The 27,883-nt window shown below is 44.5% G+C and overlaps 1 protein-coding gene across 6 annotated transcripts in view; it reads right to left on the reverse strand.

Moving 5' to 3' along the window:
- Nucleotides 1–14,131: 14,131 nt before the first annotated feature.
- Nucleotides 14,132–27,883, reverse strand: part of LOC123043163 (vacuolar-sorting receptor 1) — a 29,429-nt gene continuing 15,677 nt past the window's right edge. For 3 of the 6 annotated variants that reach the window (XM_044465540.1, XM_044465536.1, XM_044465529.1), the window contains exons 8-12: nucleotides 24,624–24,706; nucleotides 17,669–17,735; nucleotides 17,132–17,260; nucleotides 16,942–17,051; nucleotides 14,132–14,619 (exon numbers count right to left, since the gene is read on the reverse strand). In XM_044465540.1, the coding sequence (XP_044321475.1) occupies nucleotides 14,512–14,619; nucleotides 16,942–17,051; nucleotides 17,132–17,260; nucleotides 17,669–17,735; nucleotides 24,624–24,706 (497 nt within the window). In that variant the 3' untranslated portion in view covers nucleotides 14,132–14,511. The remainder of the gene's footprint in view (nucleotides 14,620–16,941; nucleotides 17,052–17,131; nucleotides 17,261–17,668; nucleotides 17,736–24,623; nucleotides 24,707–27,883) is intronic. The other 3 variants (XM_044465553.1, XM_044465544.1, XR_006419077.1) reach the window with 2 other exon arrangements.

Consider the following 27,883-nt stretch of genomic DNA (forward strand, 5'->3'; position numbering starts at 1 on the left):
CATATTTGTTGTCGTGGATAGATTCTCGAAAATGGCACACTTTATACCATGTCATAAAAGCGATGATGCTGTTAATGTTGCTGATTTGTTCTTTCGTGAAATTATTCGCTTGCATGGTGTGCCAAATACTATTGTTTCAGATCGTGATACTAAATTTCTTAGCCACTTTTGGAGATGTTTATGGGCTAAGTTGGGGACTAAACTGCTTTTTAGTACTACTTGTCACCCCCAAACTGATGGACAAACTGAAGTAGTCAATAGAACGTTGTCTACTATGCTTAGGGCTGTTTTGAAGAATAATAAGAAAATGTGGGAGGAATGCTTGCCTCATATTGAATTTGCTTATAATCGTTCATTGCATTCTACTACTAAGATGTGCCCTTTTGAAGTTGTGTATGGTTTCCTACCTCGTGCACCTATTGATTTGTTGCCTCTTCCATCTTCGGAGAAGGTTAATTTTGATGCTAAACAACGTGCTGAATTGATTTTAAAAATGCATGAGTTAACTAAGGAAAACATTGAGCGTATGAATGCTAAATATAAACTTGCTGGAGATAAGGGTAGAAAACATGTTGTGTTTGCACCTGGAGATCTTGTTTGGTTACATTTGCGTAAGGATAGATTTCCTGATTTGCGCAAATCAAAGTTAATGCCACGTGCTGATGGTCCCTTTAAGGTGTTAGAGAAAATAAATGATAATGCATATAAACTTGAGCTGCCTGCAGATTTTGGGGTTAGTCCCACTTTTAACATTGCAGATTTGAAGCCTTATTTGGGTGAGGAAGATGAACTTCCGTCGAGGACGACTTCATTTCAAGAAGGGGAGGATGATGAGGACATCAATACAATTGTTACACCCACAGCCCCTGCTGCTATACATACTGGACCAATTACTAGAGCTCGTGCACGCCAACTAAATTACCAGGTACTTTCGTTTCTTGGTAATGATTCTAATGTTCATGAGAATATGATGCTGCCTAAATTGGATACATTTGTTTTGCTTACAAATGAAGGGCCTAGCTTGGAGAAGGATGAACATTGGAGCAAGAACAAGCATGGAGATGATGGCATGCGCAAGGGGAACAAGAACGGAGTTACAAGTGATGATTTCAGGACTTTGAAGCCACCATAATGGGTGCATGAAGCCTTGGACGAAATATACAAGATGCCACTTCCTAAATTTCGTCCCGAGGCTATTTTAGGTGCTGCGTCACCTTATTATTGGGCCAGGCCCATGTAATTTCGTAATACATAAGTATAGGCTATTTTTAGAGTCCGTATGTGTGGGGAAACAAGAGATAGGGTTGATTTCGGACCCCTCCACCAAGGGCCACGAAATTCCCCCCTCTTCCTCCATATATACAGCCCTTAGGGCATCGTTTAGACTTTGGGTTTTGTTTAGATTAAAAGTTCGCCATAGCTGCAACTTCGCGTACTTCGTTTGTGTTCAACGACCAGACAAAGGCGTCACAGAGCCCCACCTTGATCAATAAAGCTTTCATCTTATATTCGCAATATCCAGATTGCAATCTTAGTTTCTTGCTTGTTCTTCGTTTGCTCGCAGGAAACAGACCCTCGTGGTCAGGTTGATCGTGCTCCGGCGTGGTCAATAACCTCTCGGAGTTGGTTTAGCGATTGCTAAGGCGCGACGTCCTCGCAAGTTCGTAGTCGGATCGTCAAAGTCGACTTCCACCAAAGCGATATCCATCATCTCATCGAAAGATCGGGACCCTCGCCTCTATCACTGTTCTCTGGAACAATGGAGCGAGCAACATATTTGTTGGAAATCATACATACTGATGTATGTGGTCCGATGAATATTGAGGCTCGCGGCAGGTATCATTATTTTCTGATCTTCACAGATGATTTGAGCAGATATGAGTATATCTACTTGATGAAACACAAGTCTGAAACACTTGAAAAGTTCAAAGAATTTCAGAGTGAAGTGGAGAATCATCGTAACAAAAAAAAAAGTTTCTACGATATGATCACAGAAGTAAAATATTTGAGTTACGAGTTTAGCCTTTAGTTAAAACAATGTGAAATAGTTTCACTACTCACGCCACCTGGAACACCATAGTGTAATGGTGTGTCCGAACGTCGTAACCATACTTTATTAGATATGGTGCGATCTATGATGTCTCTTACCAATTTACCACTATCGTTTTGGGGTTATGCATTAGAGACAGCTACATTCACGTTAAATAGGGCACCATCTAAATCCGTTGAGACGACAACGTACGAACTATGGTTTGGCAAGAAACCTAAGTCGTCATTTTGTAAAGTTTGAGGTTGCAATGCTTATGTGAAAAAGTTTCAACCTGATAAGATCAAACCCAAATCGGAGAAGTGCGTCTTCATAGGATACCCAAAAGAAAATGTTGGGTACACCTTCTATCACAGATCCGAAGGCAAGATATTCATTGCTGAGAATGGATCCTTTCTAGAGAAGGAGTTTCTCTCGAAAGAAGTGAGTGGGAGGAAAGTAGAACTTGATGAGGTAACTGTACCTGCTCCCTTATTGGAAAGTAGTTCATCACAGAAATCTGTTCTTGTGACTACTACACTAATTAGTGAGGAAGCTAATGATGATGATCATGTAACTTCAGATCAAGTTACTGCTAAACCTCGTAGGTAAAACAGAGTGAGATCCGCACCAGAGTGGTACGGTAATCCTATTCTGGAGGTCATATTACTTGACCATGACGAACCTATGAACTATGAAGAAGCGATGATGAGCCCAGATTCCGCGAAATGGCTTGGGGCCATGAAATCTGAGATGAGATCCATGTATAAGAACAAAGTATGGACTTTAATTGACTTGCCCAAAGATCGGCGAGCCATTGAGATTAAATGGATCTTCAAGAGAAAGACGGACGCTGATAGTAGTGTTACTATCTACAAAGCTAGAATTGTCGCAAAAGGTTTTCGACAAGTTCAAGGTGTTGACTACGATGAGAGTTTCTCACTCGTATATATGCTTAAGTCTGTCTGAATCATCTTAGCAATTGCCACATTTTATGAAATCTGGTAAATGGATAAACAAAAACTACATTCCTTAATGGATTTATTAAAGAAGAGTTGTATATGATGCAACAAGAAAGTTTTGTCAATCCTAAAGGTGCTAACAAAATATGCAAGCTCCAGCGATCCATCTATGGACTGGTGCAAGCATCTCGGAGTTAGAATATACGCTATGATAAGTTGATCAAAGCATATAGTTTTATACAGACTTGCGGTGAAGCATGTATTTACAAGAAAGTGAGTGGCAGCACTACAACATTTCTGATAAGTATATGTGAATGACATATTGTTGATCGGAGATAATGTAGAATTATTCTGCAAAGCATAAAGGAGTGTTTGAAAGGAGTTTTTCAAAGAAAGACCTCAGTGAAACTGCTTGCATATTGAGCATCAAGATCTATAGAGATAGATCAAGACGCTTGATAAGTTTTTCAATGAGTACATACCTTGACAAGATTTTGAAGTAGTTCAAAATGGAACAGTCAAAGAAAGAGTTCTTGCCTGAGTTACAAGGTGTGAAACTGAGTAAGACTCAAAGCCCGACCACGGCAGAAGATAGAAAGAGAATGAAAGTCATTCCCTATGCCTTGGCCATAGGTTCTATAAAATATGTCACGCTGTGTACCAGATCTATTGTATACCCTACACTGATTTTGGTAAGGGAGTACAATAGTGATCTAGGAGTAGATCACTGGACAACAGTCAAAATTATCCTTAGTGGAATAAGGATATGTTTCTCGATTATGGAGGTGACAAAAAAGGTTCGTCGTAAAGGGTTACGTTGATGCAAATTTTGACACTGATCCAGATGACTCTAAATCTCAATCCGGATACATATTGAAAGTGGGAGCAATTAGCTAGAGTAGCTCCGTGCAGAGCATTGTTGACATAGAAATTTGCAAAATACTTACGGATCTGAATGTGGCAGACCCGTTGACTAAACTTCTCTCACAAGCAAAACCTGATCACACCTTAGTACTCTTTGGGTGTTAATCACATGGCGATGTGAACTAGATTATTGACTCTAGTAAACCCTTTGGGTGTTGGTCACATGTCGTGTGAACTATGGGTGTTAATCACATGCTGATGTGAACTATTGGTATTAAATCACATGGCGATGTGAACTAGATTATTGACTCTAGTGCAAGTGGGAGACTGAAGGAAATATGCCCTAGAGGCAATAATAAAGTTATTATTTACTTCCTTATATCATGATAAATGTTTATTATTCATGCTAGAATTGTATTAACCGGAAACATAATACATGTGTGAATACATAGACAAACAGAGTGTCACTAGTATGCCTCTACTTGACTAGCTCGTTGATCAAAGATGGTTATGTTTCCTAACCATAGACATGAGTTGTCATTTGATTAATGGGATCACATCATTAGGAGAATGATGTGATTGACTTGACCCATTCCGTTAGCTTAGCACTTGATCGTTTAGTTTGTTGCTATTGCTTTCTTCATGACTTATACATGTTCCTATGACTATGAGATTATGCAACTCCCGTTTACCGGATGAACACTTTGTGTGCCACCAAACGTCACAACGTAATTGGGTGATTATAAAGGTGCTCTACAGGTGTCTCCGAAGGTACTTGTTGGGTTGGCGTATTTCGAGATTAGGATTTGTCACTCCGATTGTCGGAGAGGTATCTCTGGGCCCACTCGATAATGCACATCACTATAAGCCTTGCAAGCATTGCAACTAATGAGTTAGTTGCGGGATGATGTATTACGGAACAAGTAAAGAGACTTGCCGGTAATGAGATTGAACTAGGTATTGAGATACCGACGATCGAATCTAGGGCAAGTAACATACCGATGACAAAGGGAACAACGTATGTTGTTATGCGGTTTGACCGATAAAGATCTTCGTAGAATATGTAGGAGCCAATATGAGCATCCAGGCTCCGCTATTGGTTATTGACCGAAGACGTGTCTCGGTCATGTCTACATAGTTCTCGAACCTATAGGGTCCGCACGCTTAAAGTTCAATGACGGTTATATTATGAGTTTATGTGTTTTGATGTACCAAAGGTAGTTCGGAGTCCCGGATGAGATCAGGGACATGACGAGGAGTCTCGAAATGTTCGAGACGTAAACATCGATATATTGGACGACTATATTCGGACATCGGAAAGGTTCCGAGTGATTCGGGTATTTATTGGAGTACTCGGGAGTTACGGGAATTCGCCGGGGAGTGTATGGGCCTTATTGGGCTTTAGGGGAAAGACAGAGAGGCAGGCCGCCCCCCCCCCAAGGCCTAGTCCGAATTGGACTAGGGGGAGGGCTGCGCCCCCTCCTTCCTTCTCTTCTCTTTTCCCTTTCCTTCCCTCCTACTCCTACTACTTGGAAGGGCTCCTAGTTCTACTAGGAAAGGGGGAATCCTACTCCCGGTGGGAGTAGGACTCCCCTAGGGCGCGCCATAGAGAGGGCCGATCCCTCCCCTCCTCCACTCCTTTATATACGGGGGCAGGGAGGCACCCTAGAGACACAACAATTGATCATTGATCTTTTAGCCGTGTGCGGTGCCCCCCTCCACCATAGTCCACCTCGATAATATTGTAGCGGTGCTTAGGCGAAGCCCTGCGTCGGTAGAACATCATCATCGTCACCACGTCGTCATGCTGACGAAGCTCTCCCTCTACACTTGTCTGGATCGGAGGTCGAGGGACGTCATCGGGCTGAACGTGTGCTGAACTCAGAGGTGTCGTGCGTTCGGTACTTGATCGGTCGGATCGTGAAGACATCCGACTACATCAACCACGTTGTGCTAACGCTTCCGCTTTCAGTCTACGAGGGTACGTGGACACACTCTCCCCTCTCGTTGCTATGCATCAACATGATCCTGTGTGTGCGTAGGAAATTTTTTGAAATTACTACATTCCCCAACAAATGTGTCATCACGTCAATAATCCCTTTGCATATTTTTTTAGGAATTTCAAAGACCAACATTGCATAGGCGGGTATGCCTTGAATGACCGCTTTTAGCAAAATCTCCTTTCCTCTGGCCGAAAGAAGTTTTTCCTTCCAACCACCGATTTTCTTAACAATCGATCAATTAAGTACTGAAAACAACCGGTTTTATCTAATCCCACATTGGCTGGCAGTCTTAAATATCTGTTGTTTAGGGCTTTAGTCATGATATTAAGAGTTGTACACATTTTCCCTCTAGTCTCCACACTCTTATTAGGACTAAAAAGATATTGGATTTGTCAACAATGGCCATCTGTCGCGAGGCCGCCCCGAGGCCGCGCAATACGAATCTAAAACTGATTTCAGTGCTTCCGCACTTTGCAAATTTGCTTTCATAAGGATTAAAGAGTCAACGGCAAAGAAAATATTTGTAATAGGTGGTGTGTCTCTGCACACCTTTGCTCCTAAAATATTTTTGTTTTCTTTCGCATGTGTTAATAGGGTAGTCAGACCCTCCGTGCGTAACAAGAAAAGGTAAGGAGATAACATGTGTCCCTGCCTCAGACCCATAGTAGGTTTAGAATTCTCACTTTCCTCCGCATTAAACTAAATTTGGTATTCAATAGTGGAGACGCATTGCATAATAAAATTTACACAACTTTCACGAAAACAAAGCTTGAGAATAATCTCCTTGAGAAAAGCTCAGTCAACCGGCGATAAGCTTTGTGCATATTTGGTTTTATTGCACACAAACCTTCTTTGTGCTCTCCTCTTTTCTTAATAGTGTGGAAGCATTCGTATGCCACCAGTGCATTATCTGTAATCAGTCTTCAGGAACGAGCGCAGTTTGAGTCGGACTAATAATATTTGGTAGGAACACCTTTAAGCGAGAAGCTATCATTTTTGCAATTATTTTATACACCACACTGCACAAATTGATTGGCCTAAATTGGGTTATATTCTGAGGAGAATTGACTTTTGGGATCATCACAATCGAAGTATCATTCTAGCCTAATGGGTGCAGGTATTTGCCGCTTGCAAAAACTCCTCGATGAGACCGTCTCTTAACATTGGCCAAAACCTTTTATAGAAAATAGAGTGTAGGCCATCAGGTCCCGGGGCTTTTAAATCCTCAATATCAAAGAAGACTTTGTGTATCGGTCGTATATGAAGCGAGGAGGGCATTGTTCATCTTAGTAGATACTCTCCTCCGAACCAGGGATAAAACCTCCTGATTAGGTTACTCAATTTTTGAGGTAAAAAGTTCTGTAAAATATTATGTGATATGGTCTTTGGTTCCGTATCTTGCCACCAGACCCAGAGTCATCAAGAAGCTTCTTAATATTGTTTCTCTTTTTCCTATATGTGGTTGCGTTGTGAAAAAAAAGTATTTTGGTCTCCATGCATCAACTTGTTCGAGTTATATAGTTATATTTATGTGGCCTTTGGCCTTTTGTATTCTAGCTTCTGGCATTCTCTTGTACATATATGCTGGTCTTTGGCACCATAGTAATACAAGTTGCTTTCATAACATGGTACCAGAGCCATGTTGAGACTCCTATGGAGCTCAATCTTCACCTTCGCGCTTCTGATGGTGAGCCCCTGTCTGATCCGACTCATTATCGTCATCTTGTTGGTAGTCTTCTCTATCTTGCTGTTACTCGTCCTGATATCTCCTATCTTGTCCATATTCTGAGTCAGTTTGTTTCTACTCCCACTTCAGTTCACTATAGTCACCTTCTTCGTGTTCTACGATATCTTCGTGGCATGATCTCTCATCGTCTCTTTTTCCCCGTTCCAGTTTGTTACAGCTCCAGACCTATTGGGATGCTACGTGGGCTAGTGATCCTTCGGATCGTCGTTCACTTTCTGCTTACTGTGTTTTTTTGGTGGTTCTCTCATTGCCTGGAAGATGAAGAAATAGACTGCAGTTTCCCGTTTGGGTGCGGAGGCCGAGTTGTGAGCTATGGCTCTTCTAACGACAGAGGTGACTTGGTTACGATGGTTACTGGAGGATTTTGGTGTTTCTGTTAATGTACCTACCACCCCCTTGTCTGACAGTACAGGTGCTATCAGTATTGCGGGACCCTGTGAAGCATGAGCTTATCAAGCATATTGGTGTTGATGCTTTTTATGTGCGAGCTGTTGTGCAAGATCATGTTATTTCTCTTCAGTATGTGCCTTCTGAGTTACAGCTAGAGGATTTCTTCACGAAGGCCCAGACTAGAGCGCAACATAGATTTCACCTCTCCAAACTCAGTGTTGTGAATCCATCATGAGTTTGAGAGGGGGTGTTAGAGTTATATTGAGTTATATTTATGTGGCCTTCGGACTTTTGTATTCTAGCCTTCTGGCATTCTCTTGTACATGTATATATGTTGGTCTTTGCCACCATAGTAATACAAGTTGCTTTCATAACACAACTAATTGCTCGACCTCTTTGTAACCAGAAAAATTCTTCTTGATCCAACAGATTCTCAATGAGAACAATAATTTTCGTTCTGCCTAGAGTGGGGATCAACATCATGGGACCGCGTTTAAGTTTCTCTAATTCTTTTTAAATTTATTAATTCTCCGCTTTGCCCTCTTCAGAGTTTCGCGGTCCCAAGAATGTAGATCGACATGTATCGCTTGAGTCCTCTCTCCAAGCATCGAACTGATGCTAGCCAGTTTTGCCTTTTCCCAAGAAGCCTTGACAATTTCCCCAACAGTTTCTTCTCTAAGGCACCTGGCTTCAAAAAATTTAACACTTCTTTTCGGCGGATGAAACATATTACCGTCAAAATAATCCATATCCAAAACTAACGAGCGATGATCAGAATGTACACGTTCTTCATTAATAGCAGCTGCCCGAGGAAATTTATGTGCCCATTCTACATTACAGACTGCACGGTCAAGGTGTTCCCCAATCTCACCTTTCCTCTAGGTAAAGGAGTCGCCCATGAAACCCATGTCGTCCAAACCACACTATGTGAGACAACCATGAAAATCCTTCATCGCATTTTCCAAAGAATACAAATCTCGTTGAAATCTCCTAGTAACCTAGGTCTTCTTCAATAGTGAGCCAAGCTGCGGCGCGCCACCCCACTGTCTTAGTCAAAGAGGGTGTGGCCTATGGCAGATTCTCCATGATCTCTTGGAGAAGACAAACAGGTCACAGAGGAAAGAGATTCAAGGAATTATTGGTTACATAGTTAACAGATGCGAGGAGTTCTTTAAATATATCTATAAGTGGCCGGGTGCCTTCCGACTTCCGATCAGGAGCATTTGTTTGATGTTCAAATTTTCACCAATTGAGAGTTTTCACCAGATATGTTGCCTTCAATATTGTTAGAGATATGACAAGCAATACCGAGGAAGACCAAATCAACATAGAGGATTCTAACGTGGCAAACTCCCTCCAATAAGAAGGGTTAAAACCCATGGCGCCGGCCAACGAAATTTCCCTATACCTGGAGAGTTAACAAATGTCGGAGATTTATAACAATGACCTTATCTCATGCAGCAGCATAAACAGATACTCCCTCCGTCCAAGTTTATTGGGCCCCTTAGCCAAATCAACGAGACAAAGGAGCCTCGTATGCAAAGATCTTTTTCGTTACATAGCCAATAATTATAGGGCATTAATTATGGACAGGCGTTTCGGAAAACAACAAAGTTAATGCCTTTCCTTTGCGCGCACAGGGAAGCATGGGAGCAACAGGTTGACGAGCGCTCCTTCGGGAGCCTCCCAACGATCACTTTGAGGTGGGCTGAGAGTGCACCGCTCTCAGCTGCCATCACGTGTCGCGCTCTCGGCACTCTCTTCATATTTTATCTTTTTATTTTTTTCCACGCGTGTTTTCAAAATTTTCAACGATTTTTTAGGGGTTTTCAACTTCTCAATTTTCCACCCGTCTCTTTTAGTTTTTTGACAAAAAAATTGATTTATTTTTATTTTTACACAAAAAATGCTTTTTTTCTTTCGTGAGAGACACGGATTTAAAAACATGTTTTGTCTTTTTTTTCCTTCTGTGAGAAGCACGGTTTTGTTCTGCGAAAGGCACGGTGCGCCTCTTGGAAACGAAAAAAAAATCTTCCGTGAGAGGCACGATTTTGCTTCTGCGAGAGGCACGGTCGTGCCCCTCCCAAACGAAAATTGCGCGTTTTCTCTTTTTTTCGGAGAGGCACGGTTTTGCTTTCGCGAGAGGCACGAAAATAGAAAAAAAAAGTCATGTTTTCTATTCATTTTCCATCTGCGAGAGGCACAGTTTTTTCGTCCGGTTTTTTCGTGGGAAAAAATAGTTCGTCAAAACCTATTAACATAGGATCTAGTTTCAGAAATCTTGACGCGAGAAATCCAACAATGAAAATGGTTTAAAATTTGAACGCATGGTTTAAGAGATAAAATATTTTCAATAAACCGTTCTACGGAAAAAGGAAAAATCTCAGGTTGCAACAAGTGGCGCACATACAACGTGCCACTTGTCGCAACCTTGAAAGGTGAAAATTGATCTTTGGAAGGACTACTCGGTTAGTAATTTTGGGGACGCATGCATCCGCACCGATTCCAATTGCATGGGCCATGCATGCCTAATGGAAAAGAAAAACGCATCCATTGGTAAGTGGTAGCAGTTTCCCTAGTTATACACATATAAGTGACTCAATCAAACATAAAAAAGAAAAGGATGCGTCTAGTCGGCGTGTGGGCGCCAGGAAGGGTCACCCAAGCAGCCGACTAAAAAGGAATTTATCGGTCCCCTCGTCCATAAAAAGGAAGGTGCTCAAATCTCGTGCATAAAAACCCGCTAATCAAGTACCCACCCATGCATGCCCTTCTGCATTAAATGCAATTCCATCATTGTCTTGTTGCGTATTAAATTCAGTTTTTCAAATTTTTCAAAAAGTGATATCTTTTAAACCAATCGTCAGAATTAAGATCCGTCTTCACCATTGGAACCCTTGCCAGATGCTCTTCGAAACTAGATCCCGCATAGGCATGTTTTGTGCAATTTAAATCCCGTTTTGTGCAACTATTAGCAGTCAATGTGCAACTAGTACATGATAGTCGATGTGCAATTTTCTACCTACTCGTGGACGTGTAGTTTTCACTCATGCAAACACTTATGAACACATTTAATTTGGGTTTTCATTTTTTTAAATGCCATAAGCTTTTGGTTCGAACATCGGAATTAAGATCTATTTTCACCATAGGAATCCCCATAACGTGTTGTTCAAAGTAGACCCCGAATGAGTATGCTTTCACAAACTTTTTTCCTGCAATTTTCTTTTCATTAAATGCAACTGCCTAGCAGTTAATGTGCAACTACCTGACAGTCGATGTGCAACTTTTTCACGTGCTCGAGAGTATGCAACTCTGCGCCCGTATGTGAGCTACTACGTCGATGAGAGTGTGCAACTCCATGGTCATGTGTGTGCGACTATGCCGCCACATGTGTGCAACTTCTACAATCGTGCGTGAGCTGCTATGTCAATGAGAGTATGCACCTTCGTGGCCGCGCATATCCGACTACGCCGACGAGGGTGTGCAACTCTATAGTCATGTGTGTGCAACCATACGGATAAGTGTGCAACTCCGCTACCACGCGTGTGCGACTATGCCGACAAGAGTATGCACCACCATGGACATGTGTGAACTACTACGCCAATGAGGATGCAACTCCGTGGTCCTGTGTGTGCAATTATGCTACCACACTTGTACAACTCCGTTGCCATGCGTGTGCGACTGTACCGATGATAGTGTGCAACTCCGTAGCCAATGAGAGTGGACACTGATGCCGTCGAACACTGATGCCGTCGAGAATGTGCAACTACGCGGCTCTGTGTGTGCGACTATGCGAGCGAGAGTGTGCAACTTCACTGTCACGCGTGTGCGACTATGCCGACGGGACTATGCAACTCCTCATCGTGCGTGACTACTACGCCGACGAGAGTGTGCAACTCCATTGTCATGCGTGTGCGACTATGCCACTGCGTGTGTACAGCTCTAGTAGTCATGCATGAGCTACTATGCCAACGAGTGTGTGCACCTCTACAATCGCGCGTGTGCGACTGTACCGATAGGAGTCTTCCACTGCATGGTTGTGCATGTTTGACTATGCCTACTGGGGTGTGCAATTCCATAGCCGTGCATAAACTACTACGCTAACTAGAGTGTGCGGTTGCAGCTTCATGATCATGTGTGTGCAATGATGTCGTCGCCCGTGTGCAACTCCCGCAGCCTGCGTGAGCTACAATGCTGACGAGAATGTGCATCTTCGCGGCCGCGCGTGTGCAACTATGACAATGAAAGTGCGCAACTTTATGGTCGTGCGTGTGGACATACTTTCACTTTGCAAGTAGTAGTTGGTCGAGCTTACAACGTCGCGCTTCTAGCTATACTTTAATAAGCAATGCGGGCACGAGACATCATCTAACCATATTAGTATTGTTGTGTTTTGTAATTTTCTAAGGGTCGTATCCAATTGAGAACTCATATGTATGCAACTACAACTACTACGGATTTCAACTAAAAATATGACTAACAAAAATAGATCAAAGCAAAAACATTCATCATAAAAGGATACCAATAGTGACATAAAATCTTTAGAACTTCAATTTTTCACAGCATTACATCACTATCAAAACAACCCTATTAGATTAGTTTCATCTAAAGAACATTTTTAGTTCAATAGTTTCTTACTTGGTCCGATGTAACCCAATGAATGTTACTGTAGTCAAATCAATAGTCAGAGTAAGATAAACACTACCAAAATGAAGGACAAAATTAAGGACTAATGTGTGTGTCACCATTGGTCTAATTAAGCGTCAAAACAGAAAACAAATCCAAAGCAACATGCCGGCACACATTGTTCTATAACGAGTGTGAATTGCAAATTAGCCAGATACTAATTTGGCCAAAATTGGTCGAGCTCAGAACGTCACCCGTCTAGCTATTCTTGAGTAAGCAATGCGAGCGCAGGACATCATCCAACCATCTTAGTATTGTTGTGTTGTGCAACTTTCTAATGATCGTATCCAACTGAAAACTACTATGTGTGTAACTACAACTATTGCGGATGCCAACAAAAATGTGACTAACAAAAATAAATCAACTTAAACAAAAACATCATCTAGCCAAATTAGTATCGCCGTGTTATGCAACTTCCCGGTTATCGTATACAATCTGGGCTATTGCCAAGGCCAACTTAGTATAATTGTGCTGTACCGAAGCCCTCCCTTGCCCCTTGCCCTAAACCAAACTCCCGTGTTTTGCAAGCCTTAATGTGCTGTAGGCAGTCCCCGTTATGCATATGCGTGGTGACATTTGTTGCTGTACAATGTAGTAAAACAAGATCACTTGCTGCCAATAAATCAACAAGAAAACATCCATGGCGTGCAATCCTGAATTTGTGCAAGTTGCCACTGTTAGTAAGGAGTAATAAGCGCAAGGAAAGCAAAACATTAAGAGCTTTAAATAAGCAAGTACTCGTTCCGTTCCAAAATAGATGACTCAACTTTGTACTAACAATCAAACCAGAGTCGCCTGTCTAGCTATTCTTGAGTAAGCAATGGTAACCTAGGTTGATTGCCTCAAAAAAAAACCTAGGTTGAAACTGAATTCTCCATTAGAAGTTAGCCTCAATATTAATTTGGATCACAACTCAACAAATGGCATTCACTAATAGTGCATGATCATTCACACGCTACAAGTGTTTGTGCAACAACATGCATATAATAACATCAGCGCAATAAATGCAATTTTTGAAACTTCAAACTGTTTTAAGACATGCTCAATATACAATTCATCTTCAAGATCTGCTTTGTCTCGACAAGAGCATCATTACTAAATCTCATATGCGTAAGTTTCAATGGTAAAAATCAACTTACAAATTCGCCACCAAATGGTTAATAAAATTTTCAAGGTATTGGTATTAAAGTTACCATGTGGCAACTTTGATAAAAAAAAAACATCAGCAATTTTGACACAAACACAATGACATATTTCTTTATCATGGGGCGACAAAAAATCCATCTTAAAAGTTCTCAGCCAATAATAAATTAAGTTGCCATTGTGTTGATATCATAGTTGCCACATAGTAATAATGCCAACACGATGGAAACTTCATTTATCATGGGGCGGCAACTTTAGGGTCAAAAAAGGTTGCAAAAGCATTCACGAGTGGAATCTAGTTACGAAGCCCTTGACAATACAAAACCAACAGCTTAAACACATTGTGAATTGGGCATATGATTTGGTACACAAAACATTTTTTGGTTTAAAAAAAGTTGAAATTAGCTTGCATCATCACATGCATGTATGCAACTAACTACCCCACATGTTGTGGTTGGGTCGCTCCAGGGACGAGCTGAGCGAACGTCTGCTCATTATAGAATCTGTAAATATTACCGGAGATGGAGTTGCCATGACCTCTAAGGTGAAAGTGCTCTAGATAAATTTGTACGTGAGTCTTACATTCATGTCAGACTCTAAAATCATGCTGCCATTCACCTTTGTATGCATTCTGTATATTTCAACTCTGTTCAAACCACATTTCTGCCTATGTTAGTTGTACAGGTTCAGTTAGTGAGCAAGTGGATGATCTTCGTGTGAATCATTTGGGACCTCCCCTTGACTGTCCAGTGGCATGTACTGTGCCATGATAGCTCTAATCTCAGAGTCCATGTATGACTGAAAAAACAACACAAAACAACCATCTAGAATTAGACATCTGTCAATGAAACTAAGGAGAAGAAGCCTTAGTTAAAACATATTTACAGTATTGCTGAAACTCAACATCATAAGAGGGATTTGATGATATCGGCTTTCAAAACCATAAGCATAAGCTACAGCGGAATGTGTGCATTTGTTACCCTTCTACTCCCTCCGTTCCATCTTAAGTGTCGCTGATTAGTACAACTATGAACTAAATCAGCGACACATAATATGGACGGAGGGAGTAGTTTTCTTTGCAGATGATGTGGGAAAATATTAACCACATGAAAGTTGTCATATTACATAGAATTTCAACCACTGTTGGTACAACAGCAACTAGGATAGAACTTTCTTTTTAAGAACAAGCAACTTCAGTTGCATGTCGTTTTCGTTAAGATAAGTGTGAAGTGTGACAATTACGAGAATGTGGGTATGCTAGTACTCCCTCCGTTCCGAATTACTTGTCTTAGATTTGTCTAGATACGGATGTATCTAGCAATAAAATGAGTCTAGATACATCTGTATCTAGACAAATCCAAGACAAGTAATTCGGAACGGAGGGAGTACATCTTAACGATCGCTTGATTAACCACATGAATCACTGGAGATGGCTTCTCGTCGAAAACACGTGTTGCGCTCAAGCCAAACCCTTCGCATCCCCACAATAGCCCAAGTAGCAGCCTCTCTCACTCTCGGACCCTGGACTCTGTTGGGCATGTAGCACCACCATTGTCTGACCGTGTGGCTTGATGGTGTTAGTGAAGCCATCGCTCGCAACCTGAGGAACTTGAACCAAAACTCCCGCATGTAGGAACATTTGACGAAAGATGGTCAATCGTTTCTGGCGCCTGATTGCAGATAGGGCACACCAGGGGACTTGGTAGGGCCTGCCACTCCAAACAGTCAGCCATCCAGCATCGATTCCTAAGCACCAAGCAAACGTAGAACTTTTCGTTTGGCTGCACAATGTTTCTCTACAGGTTCCTGGTATTGTCCACTTGCTCAAAGACAAAGAAAAAGCCTCATATGCAGAGCTGGCTGAGTACTTCCTGTTGACAGTGAGCCTCCACTCAAAGTAATCATCCACATCTGAGAGCAAAAGCATGTCCTGGATTTCCCTCCATATTTCAAAGTATTCTGCTATCACTTGCATCCGGAGTTGTACCCTAATATCCATGATTTACCTGTGATTAGCCAAAGCCTCGGCCACTGATCTTCTTGTCGCACCACACGCTTTAGCAAAGGAGAACAGTGTTGGTGCAATGTCATGGGCACTTCGCCCATTAATACTGCTCGTGCCAAAACTGTGATCTGTCTCCTATGTCCACCATGCATTGGTAGCCGCCAAGAAGAGGGTTGTTGCTCTTTGCTAATCGGCACTTGCAGTCCTGACCACACCCTCGGCTCCCCGACGCAACCCCGCCAGCTCCATCTGATCCTATGTGCCTCATTCAGGAACTGAGGATTGTGAATCCCAAGTCCTCCGAACTCTGTTTCACATTTGGTCCAAGCAAGCGCAACAGCCACCGACATCACCATGGGCACACCGGCAAGCCCAAGTGGACTCATGACAAGGACACGTGCACGAGCCATCTAAACTGAGGTGACTTCACTCCTCTTTGAGCTCCATATACCTTGAATGAGACTTGGCTACTACCTCAAAGTGGAATCCTATGTGTGATTAGGTTTGTTGACGACCACCGTGGAAGCACGAGGAAGGAAGACCAAGTCCAAGACGAGGAGTGAGAAGACGAGGAAGATGAAGGAGTAATTCGCGAAACCGGAATCGGAAACCCGAAGACTCAAAAGTTTGTCAACTCTAGTCTCTCCAGACCTGATCCGGTCTCCACCAAGAATACGGCTTGTTACGCTTCATGCACTAGCCAACGCAACCAAAAGTCCGAACTGATGGAAAGGGATAGGCAATCCACATACACACTTCAATACCCCCTCTCACGTGTGACGTGGGAAGTTAACACGTGAATAGACTCAAGAGGTATGGCTCAAGAGGCCTATACGTGGACATAGAGGGGGGCAGCATCAATTTTTGGATGTATTGTGAAATCCGAAACTTGAACTCAAGACCTTAGGCCCTAATACCATGTTAAGCTTCATGCACTAGCCAACTAGGACTTGAACTCTAAGACCTTAGGCTCCCATAATATGTTAAGCTTCATGCACTAGCCAACGCAACCAAAAGTCCGAACTGATGGAAAGGGCCAGGCAATCCACATATACACTAGGTTTACAAATAAAAACTACATGAATGAAGATAATATTCTGCACCAGCTAGCTTACCCTTAATCTGTATTTGTATACCACATAGCTTCCTGCCGCCACAATAACCAAGGCTACCAAGATCCCCCACACAGCAGCCCATGCTGCTTTAGCCTGAACTGTTGTCTTACCTACAGATTAACCATACAAGATTAAGTGATATGTACAAAAAATGATAGATATTTGTTACATAATCAAAGTCTAAAATTACTTATGCAAGTGTCGTGCTCCTTGATGTACAAAAGGTCGCCACTACAAGTACAATCATAGCCACCCCATGTATCTCTGCAGCTGCATTCAGGACACTGGCAAGCTTTTCTCTCCTTGCACTCGTCAATATCTGCAAAGGTAAATGACAAGTAAGCTACAGTTTAAGAACTATTGTACCTGCTGCATTGCACTAATTTTTTACTGCCTTTTGTCACAAAATATATAACGTTTTTGCAGAAAAATTGTTAATCGGAAAAATATTCATGACAATTGTCCATATTCCAAGTATGTGTGAAGTCATTTGCATCTGCAAGAAAGATCTCGTTTTGTTATAGAAAAAAGAGAATCATTTGTATGTGTGAGAGAGAAGAGAGATTATCTAGAGAATAAAATTCAGAGCGAAAAGACGATCAGTGCAGTACAGGACCATTGGTAGAACATCACTTATTCTGAGATGCAGGTCAGTGGTAATTTCCTAATTTTTGTGTGTGTGTGATCGGGTGGGTGGTGTGGAATGGGGGGTAAGGCTAACGAGTACCATCACATTTTTTAACACCGTCCCCTCGGAAACCAGCTGGACACTTGCAATTTTGATCTCCTGATTCCTGTAAAATAAAATTTGGGTACGCGAATACTTATCAGAGTCAAGTAGAACTGTAGAAGTTATTACTGTTAGAGTATACTCTCTCTCTCTCTCTCTATATATATATATATATATCCTCCTCTATTTTACTATCAATGCACCGTAATTTTACGTTCCGTAAGTTTTGTCTTATTTCCGACGCAAAAAGGGACCGTAAGAAAATATATAATCGCCGTAAAAAAATATTTTATGTTATGTAAAATTACAAACGTGAGGGCAGGCCTGGCGCAGTGGTGAAGTCCTCCCCACTTGTGCCAAGAGGTCCTGGGTTCGAACCAGCCTCTCTGCATTGCACTTTGCAGCGGTAAGACTAGGTTCCTATAATCCCTCCCCAGACCCCACCTTGTGTGGGAGCTTCTATGCACTGGGTCTGTCCTTTATGTAAAATTACAAACGTAAAAACATAGTCTAAAATACACATAAACTGCAAATTTTCTTATCTTATGACCTATATTTTTAATTTTTATGTCAAATTTTACGTAATTAATCAATAGGAATGTAACTATTTGAATTCGAAACGTAATTTAATTATGAAATGATCGTAAGATTACCTCGGGTGAAGAATAACTTATTCTGCACCCTGGGTGATGAATAGTAACACTATATATATATATATAGCCATGTAGGCTTTTGTATTTACCCCGTTGTATAGGGGGTTTTCTGCATATTTCCTGCACCTGTACATGTATATATACTGGCCTATGACCCCATGGGAATACAAGTTACATATTCCTAACATGGTATTACAGCTAGGTCAACTTTTTCGCACGCTGCAACTTGTGCTATTGATCCACTGCCGCGTCGCCGCCATCCTCTGGCGGCTGTTGTTTTCTCTATTCTCCCGTTGCCGCCAGATTTCCCATGTCCGCTACTGCTTCTTGCCCCGCTCGCCTCTCTCCCGTCTGCCTCCAACGCCTCTCTGCCCCGCCCCCTGCAGATCAACGCCCCAGGCCGGCTGCTTTCATCCCACCCGTCCACCGCTGGAGTGCTGCCCGCACCTTCACATCAAGCAGCTCGGTCCTGCCTCCTGCTCCGGTCCGTAGGGTGCAGCCGTTCAGGTCAATGGCTGCTGGATCCCGTCCAAGTCGCCATCAGCCTTAGGCCACAGCCGCGACCTGCCAGAGCCGTGACGATCGCTGGCCTCCTGCACCCAGCAATCAGCGGCTGCTGATTTGCTAGCTCCAGTCCTGCCTGCCGGTCAAAGGCACTGCTGGCTGCGCCTTCTATTGAATCAAGCCGCCGGCCACTTCTATTGGGGCTGATGCGGCTGATTGTCCTCTTGTAAAAAAAAGAAGAGAAAAAAAAGGTGCCTCCGGCTTGTCCTTCTGTGATGTTCAAGGGTGTTCCCTACACTAACCAAATCTCGCACATGCGCTTTTCCTCGGTGCTTGGTGCTCTTCCGCCTGTGATGTCATCCCTTCGGCGTCTTACGCAGGCTGTGCTGGTCGATTTACAACAACTTCTCTCAAGACCTCCGCATATGGTGATTGTCACTCTACACCAACTCCTCTCGCTACTTCCACCGGTGATTGTCACTCTACACCGGCTCCTCTCGCGACTTTCACCGATAGTGCTGATGCATATGGCTCCATCGACTACGCCTCGCACACGCGCCTTCCCTCGACGCATGGTGATTGTCTGCATGTGACCTTGTCTCCACCACCGGCCTCTGCAGATGATATTGGTCATGCTACATCGCCTCTAGCAGCTTCCACAGCTGGTGGTGGCCGCTCCTTTTTCGATGCTGCTATGTTAGCTGCTCCAGTTGTGTCCATGGTAAAAGAAAAAACTACTCCAGCTGTGTCCTTCACTGAGCAGGAAATTTTGTAACTTTATGACTTGCTTATTGCCTCCGGCACTTCCTTGTCGGGTGCATCTGTGTCTACCTCTTCAATTGAGCCCCTGACTGAGCAGGAGATTACACGACTTCGATGCTTGCTAGCCACATCCTCTGCTTCTTCACCAACTGGTTTTTGCTACCGACTATTTGGCATTGTGGGACCACCTTCTACACAGGCAGGTACATCTCCATGGATTCTTGATACCGGAGCATCTTTTCATATGACTCATGATTCATCCACTTTGTCCTCTATTCGACCTCTTGCTTCTCCTGTTCATGTTCTTACTGTTGATGGTACCTCCCTCCCGGTTAATGGCCGAGGCATTCTTAACACTTCGGCTTTTCATGTTCATCATGTTCCTCGACTTACCATGCAGCTCATTTCTGGTGGTCAGATTGTTGACTCTAGTTGTAGGGTCATTCTCGACTTTGACTCATGTTCAGTTTTGGATCGTCACACCGGTGCTCTACTTGGTGCTGGCCCTAGACATCGTGACTTAGGATCTCTAGGAGCTTGACTGGCTTCACCTTCCCTCCCCTGCCATCACCGCCAGTCTTTCCGCTTCAGTTGCCTTGTCTACCAGCTCTTTCCAGTAGTGGCATCATCACCTTGGTCACTTGTGTGGCTCTCGTCTTCCATCATTAGTTCGACGTGGTCTTCTTGGATCCATCTCCGGTAGTGTGTCTTTAGACTGTCAGGGTTGTCGGCTAGGGTTGTCGGCTTGGTAAACAGGTCCAATTACCTTATCCTCATAGCGAGACTCTACCTCAGCGTCCTTTCGACATTGTTCACTCTGATGTTTAGGGTCCAGCTCCCTTTGCCTCAAAAGGAGGTCATCACTACTGTATTATCTTTATAGATGACTTCTCTCAACACACTTGAATATATTTTACGTTTTCTCGTAGTGAGGTCTTATCTCATGGTTCACACTCAGTCCTCCACGCCTATCCATGTGTTCCATGCTGACTCTACTGGAGAGAATATCTCCAAGTTGTTGCATGGAGTCCTTGTTGAGCAGGGTACTCTTGCTCAATTCTCTTGGTGCTCATGCTCAAAATGGTGTGGTTGAGAGGCCCGTGCATTGATGACCGCCGCCTCTCTTCCGCCTCACTTTTGGGCTGAGGTTGTCTCCACTTCCACCTATCTCATCAATCTTCAGCCATCCACTGCTTTGCAGGGTGGCATTCCTTTCGAGTGACTTTTTGATTGTTCTCCCGATTATTCGACGCTTCGTTTGTTTGATTGTGTTTGCTATGCTCTTGCCCCTCGTGAACGCACCAAACTGACCGCTCAGTCTGTCAACTGTGCCTTTTTAGGCTATTGTTTGGATGCGTGTTTCTCGGGATGTGACTTTTGATGAGTCTCGTCCCTTCTACCTGTGTCCATCTTCCTTGACCTTTTCAGTGGATGATATCTCTTTCCTCACTTCTTGACACACCTATCACTTCCGTTGAGCCCTTGTCCATCCGTCATGTTGCCCCTACTTCTACAACTATTGCAGATCCGACATCGTCATCTCCCATGGTTTCCTCACCTCGCTTGTCACAGGATTCTACACCTTCATCCCCAGCGACTTCTCCGTCTCCATCACCCGAGTTTACCCTGGTGATTCTCCTCGCATTCTTCCATCGCTTCCTCACTTTTATACTCGTCGTCTGCGTGTATGGATGCATCTAATGATGTGTCATCTACTTCTAATGTGCAGTCTTCCTCATCTCAGCCTACCTATGGCTTGCATCCTCGTTTGCTTCCGCCTATGGATCGCCTTGGTTTTCCACGCACTGGCGCTCGACTTCTTATCGTGAAGTTGTTGTTCATCCCGAATGGCATCTGGCGATAGCAAAGGAGCTGGCTGCTCTTGAGTGCACCGGCACATAGGATCTTGTTTCTCTTCCTCCACTTGTCCGCCCCATCACTTGTTAGTGGGTCTACAAGGTTAAGACTCACTTTGATGGTTCTCGTTACAAAGCTCATCTTGTGCTATCACCACGCTCATCCTCCACGATCATGTTGTGCATGATCACACAAGCAGTCATCACCTCCCAAAGCTTTTGAGTGCTCCATGTCAATGCAGGGTTTCGAACTATACCCCATCGAGATTGAAGCACACCAAAAGCACACTCCACATCCTTCCTAGCACTTTCCTGCATTTGGGAAAATCTCTGTCTCTTCTCTCCTTGCGGATTGGGTATGGTCTTCACAAGAGTTGACCACTGAAGATAGATACCATCAGCTAGGTAATATCCCTTGTTGTAATGGTGGCCATTGATCTCAAAGTTGACCTCTGGGGAGTGGTCTTATGCAAGCCTTGCAAACACTAGAGAACGTTGAAGCACGTTGATATCATTGTGAGAACCAACCATGCCAAAGAAAGAATGTCATATCCACAGATCTTGTGAAGCCACCGCTTCTAGTACGACAGTGACACCTTTCACATGCCCCTTGTACTTCCCCTGCCAAGCAAATGGACAGTTCTTCCACTTCTAGTGCATACAATCTATACTACCAAGCATGCCCGGAAAGCCCCTCTCAGCATTGATCGCCAACAACCTCCCTGTATCAACGGCAGTTGGCTCTCTCAGGTACTCAGGGCAGAACACTGCCACCACGGCCTTGCAGGAACTATACATTGAGAGGAGACATGTGGACTTACTCATACGCACGTACTCATCCACAAGATCACCAGAAATTCCATATGCAAGCATGCGAATAGCCGCAGTCCATTTCTGGCAAGAAGAGAAGCCAAGCTTGCCAAGGGCATCCTCTTTGCACTCAAAGTATGGGTCATATCCTACCACTCCCTCCCGAATACGATTCAACACATGTCTCATTCGGAAGCGGCGATGAAATTGATGTGGTTTGAAGAGTGCGGTATTCTCAAAGTAATCGGCATAGAGTGGGGCGTGGCCGCTCTCCCTATTGCGGTTCAAGGCCGGAGCATGCCCCGGGATTGATCCCCTGAACCGAGGCCGCTGCCTACCAATGTGGTCATGGACGACCAATGCATCCACCACAAGCTCTTCGTCATCCAAGGACGAATCATCCGATGAACAAATGAAGTTGTGAAAGAAATACTCATCCCCGCTATCCATGGTACCTTGTGAGCAAAGCGTCGAACACCTTGCGGTCATGGAGACGCAGCCAAAAAGAGCACGTTGAGCTCCCCTCGCAGGCAGCAAAGCAAGGTTGGTGTTGGCGGGTGGCGCCCTCCGGCTATGCAGCGTCTGCCGAAAGTTCTTGGGGTCGATGGGCGGCATCGGCGGCCGTAGCTTCTCTCCCACCAGCAACAAAGAACAACGAACGCCGGCAAAAAGCTCCTCCGAAACGCGAGCGTAGGCCGGCTATAGCACGGGTCGTGGTTCGGACGGCCTTGCAGGACGGCGACGAGGCCGGGAAAATGGGGGTATAGACGGGGTGGCGGCGGCGATGCTAGGGGCGGGGGCTGGAGGGCGGAGGGAGGGCAGGGAAAGAGAAAAATTGGTTGTGTCCCCAACGAGCGGGACAGGGGGGACAAGGGCGTGTGTCCGTTTGGATGCAAACGTGGCCCAAAGTTGGGCGGGGAATGGGTCAAAAGCGAACGAAAAACGGACGTTCGTCCGTTTACACCCGCGCGTGGCCGCGTTTTGTGTCTGTTTACTCCCAAACGAACTTGGCCAGACCATTTGGGGTCGTGCATTCGAGTTGCCCTGAGCTGCGTGAGAAGGTTTATATGCAGCCACCACCTGTGCATTTTGTTCTTGATGGAATGGCATATCGTCTTCGTCATTCTCTCTATGGCCCTAAGCAAGCCCCTCGCGCTTGGTTTGAGCGTTTTGCTCTGTGGTGACTGCCGCTGGTTTTTCAGCGAGTGCTCATGATCTAGCGTTGTTTGTTCACCATTATGCTCATGGTCGGACTTTTCTATATGTTAACGACATGATCATCACTGGCGACAACCCCGAGTATATTGCCTTTGTGAAAGGCGTCTTAGTGAGCAGTTTCTTATGTTTGATCTTGGCCCTCTTCGCAACTTTCTTGGGATCAAGATCTCTTCTACCTCTCATGGCTTTTTTCGTTCTCAAGAAAAGTATAGCCAGGATCTTCTTGCTTGTGCTGCTCTTACTGATGAGCAAGTTGAGACTCCCATGGAGCTCAATGTTCACCTCCGTGATACTAATGGTAACCCCTTGTCTGATCCGTGAAACGTTATCTCATCTTGTTGGGAGTCTTGTCTATCTAGTTGTCACTCGTTCGGGTATCTCTTATCCAGTCCATATTTTGAGTCGGTTTGTTTCTGCTCCCACTTCAGTCCACTATAGTCACCTCCTTTGTGTTCTCCGATATCCTCATGGCACGATCTCTCACCGTCTGTTCTTCCCTCGCTCCAGTTCATTACAGCTTCAGGCCTATTCAGATGCTGCGTGGGCTATGATCCCTCAAATCGCCATTCAGTTTCTGCTTACTGTGTTTTTCTTGGTGGTTCTCTCATTGCTTGGAAGATGGAGATGGAAGATGGAGAAAGGGATTACAATTTCCTATTTGAGTGTAGAGGCTGAGTTGCGAGCTATGGCTCTTTTGACAGCAGAGCTGACTTGGTTATGGTGGTTACTTCAGGAGTTTGGTGTTTCTGTCACTACACCTGCTCTGCTATTGTTTGACAGTACTAGTGCTATTAGAATTGTGCGTGACCTTGTGAAGCATGAGCTCACCAAGCATATTGGTGTTCATGCCTTTTTGTGTGCGCTGGTGTGCAGGATCAGGTTATTGCTCTTCAGTATGTGCCTTCCAAGTTAAATTAGCGGATTTCTTGCGAAGGCCCAGACTAGAGGGGTGTTGTTGATCCACCATGAGTTTGAGGAGGGGTGTTGAGTACTATATATATAGCCATGTAGCCTTTTGCATTTACCCCATTGTATAAGGGGTTTTCTGCATATTTCCTGCACATGTATATATACTGGTCTATGGCCCCATGGGAATACAAATTGCATATTCCTAACAATTACATGTACTTGTTACGTGCCTAAATGTACCTGACAAGCAGAGAATGTTTTTCCATTGCGAGTTTCATGCCAGCACCCACCATGGTTTATCAAGCATTTTCCGGGACCAGCAGCTGTAGATAAAATGGTTATTCAGTATAAACTTCTCTCGCTGTTAATCATCCACTACACACACAAAAAAACACTTGTGCAGTTCACAGCATGTGTCATATAATCATGCAAATCGAAACAAATTGTGCAATTCTAAGATGCGAATGTCAACATTATACAGCAGCTACTTCTGAAAAGAACAAATCTTAGAACCACAATCATGATTTTTTAACTAATTCATCATTCAGTGCTTACTGCCCTGCTAACCAGCAAATGATTAGTACTCCCTCCGTTCCAAATTATTCGTCGCAGAAGTGGATGTATCTAGAACTAAAATACATCTAGATACATCCATTTCTATGACGAGTAATTCGGAACGGAGGGAGTAGAAGACTGTAGGAATATATCGTATTTCCATGAAATAATACTATATGATTTGGGTTTCATAAACTGGGAGTTGGACAGTTAGCTAGAGGTGCACAGTTGCATGCACCTAACCCACCAAGGCGCCAGTTTTTTTATATCTTCGGGTCTTAATAGGCATATTATGTCACCTTCAAGCATGGCCATCGCCATACAAATTTATAAGACCTTAACTGAATAAAATGAAGCTAGCAAGTAGACTTAGAGCAACTCTAGCAGACCCCGCATCTGTCCGGCTCGCAAAACGTGTTTGCAGTTCGCGGAAAAACGCCTTTGCAGGCCGAAGCGGACGGCCGCAGTTGCAAACCCCGCATAATGGACCCGTAAAAAGGTATATTCGCGGAATATGCTTTTTTACGGGTCGGCTTTGCGGGGTCTGATCTGGCGTAACTCCTCCCGGCCCGAAAAAACTAAATTTGCATCTTAATTTGATCTAGCATAATGCATTTCTTTGCTTTTTCAACAACATTGGATACATAGACATCACCAAATCTTTGCTAGAATAGCAAGACCAAAGAAAACAAGAACCACAAGTATGCATTTTAGAAGATTTCCAACTTCCATAACTGCTCCCACAAGTTGGACTAATATCTTCTCCATGCATTCATTGTTTATCTGCGGATTCTTGATTTTGCATTCTTCTTTCTTCATCTTTGGTTCGAAAGAAGTAGACGTTGCTTCCCCTCTAGTTGCACATGCAGCCGCATCATTGCCTTCGATTCTACTAAGGAGTGCACCAACATCTATTAAGTTTCTTTCTATCAATAAATCAATGTATTCGCCTTCCCAAAACCAAAATGAGCATCCATCTTCCTACACAAAAGAATGAGCATGTTCGAAGAAATGAGCTATCGCAATTGAACTAAAGAGCTATCAAAATAAACTACCGCAAGTGCACGTACCCCGTCGTTTTCACATTTGAAGAACACCCATCCGGGGTGCTTCGGCGTGCCCGAGGTTAGCCACAACACTGTCCACGTGCAGTCGTCACACTGTATGAGCGGCATCGGCGAGCCACAAAGCCGATGTGCGAGCGCCGAGCCCGGTGGACGGCCGGACGAATCCATGCCCGCAAACCGTCGGCGGCGGCGGGAGGACGAACACGTACCTGCATGCGGCGATGCGCCCTTGCCGAGGCTGCGGGAGATGCTCCCCGACCACTCCATCGCTTGGCGCAGCCACCGGCGGCCGGAGAAGCCAAATCCGGCGGCCCGCGATGAAGTTTCGCATATCCGCAAATCCGGCGGCCCGCCGGCGCAGGGGGGGGGGGGCAGGGAGGCCTCGTGCGTGTGGCGGCCTTTCAGCAAGCTCCTATTGGCTGCTCTCGCCGGAATCTTGGGCGGCGGCCCAACGGCGGCACGAGGGGGAGGGGAGGTGGTTGGTGGGGAAAGCGCGGGTTGAAATGTCCCCCCACCAACCGCTTCCCGCTTATATGCAGGGCACCATAGCGGCAAGGGGAAAACCCGCGAATACGCGGGTTGGGGCCGAGATTTTGCCGCGCCCCTCAAATATTTTTTCAGGCCGGGGCGGGATGCGGGGTCTGATCGGGCAGTTTTTTCCACCCCGGCCCGCATTTTGGCGGTTATTTTGCAGGTCGGGGCGGGATGCAGGGTCTGCTAGAGTTGCTCTTAGAAGTTAGAGACGGTCGGTCACAACTCACAACAGCAATCCATAGAAGAGTTTATGTAATGTAATGAGATGAAATCCCGATCCTACACAAGGCCCTGAAATCTGTCGCGTTGCTAGTGCCATGGATGGTTTGGAAGCACAGGAACAGCTGCGTCTTCGACAATGCAACACCATCCTTCAACACGCTATTAGATAGAATTAAGGACGAGGCCCGCTCTTGGGCTGCAGCCGGGGCACCTGGCCTCCGCCTTGTGCTGCCACAAACCTGGGACGTGCATTAAGCCGGATGTAACCGACGATTGTAACTGAACTTCTCCCATTTCAATGAAAAGAAGCGCAAAGGTCTTTTGCGTTTTCTCAAAATAAGAGTGAAAAAGAAGCAGGGTGCATCGTATGTGATTGTTGTTGTGGAAGGTAGCTAGGGGAGTGCTAGGGGTGACGCACGGTAAGAAGCAAGAACCCAAAGACACGTGGTGGTGGTGGAATGAAGATGTCCAAAAGGCTATCAAAGAGGAGTGCTACAAGAGTTGGCACCATGATAGAAGCACCAGCAATGTGGAGAAATACAAAGAGGCAAAGAAGAAAGCAAAGCAAGCTATGAGTGAAGCAAGGGGGTTAGCCTATGATGAGCTCTACCGGCGACTAGACACAAAGGAGAAAAGGACGTTTACAAGCTAGCGAAAATCATGGAGGACAAGGGACCTCAACCAAGTCCAATGCATCAAGGATGAGGCAAATCGACTCTTAGTGAAAGATGGGGAGATCAAGAACAGGTGGAGAAAATACTTTGACGGGTTGTTCTATGTGGGGAATGAGAACACTATGCCTGAGCTAGATGACTCCTTTGATGAGAACATGATGCGGAGCATCCCAAGGTCATCCCTATGGACCTACCTACATCTCCTACGACACCACTTGGACCAATGACAAGAGCCCGAGTAAAGGCTATCGAAGATAAGTGAAGTCACTCCTCCCCGGACTTCCACTTCCTACATATGAGACATGGCTACTACCTCATGCGGAGACCCTATGTGTGATCAGGTACCCGGAGGAAGGCCACGGAGCAGCTACATCCAACGGACAAGACGGCGAGGACACCAAGTGCCAAGGACAAGAAGAGGAGCTGCCACTAAAGCTACAGCCACCGG

The sequence above is a fragment of the Triticum aestivum genome, chromosome 1A (genome assembly GCF_018294505.1).
Source record: "Triticum aestivum cultivar Chinese Spring chromosome 1A, IWGSC CS RefSeq v2.1, whole genome shotgun sequence".
Taxonomy (NCBI): domain Eukaryota; kingdom Viridiplantae; phylum Streptophyta; class Magnoliopsida; order Poales; family Poaceae; genus Triticum; species Triticum aestivum.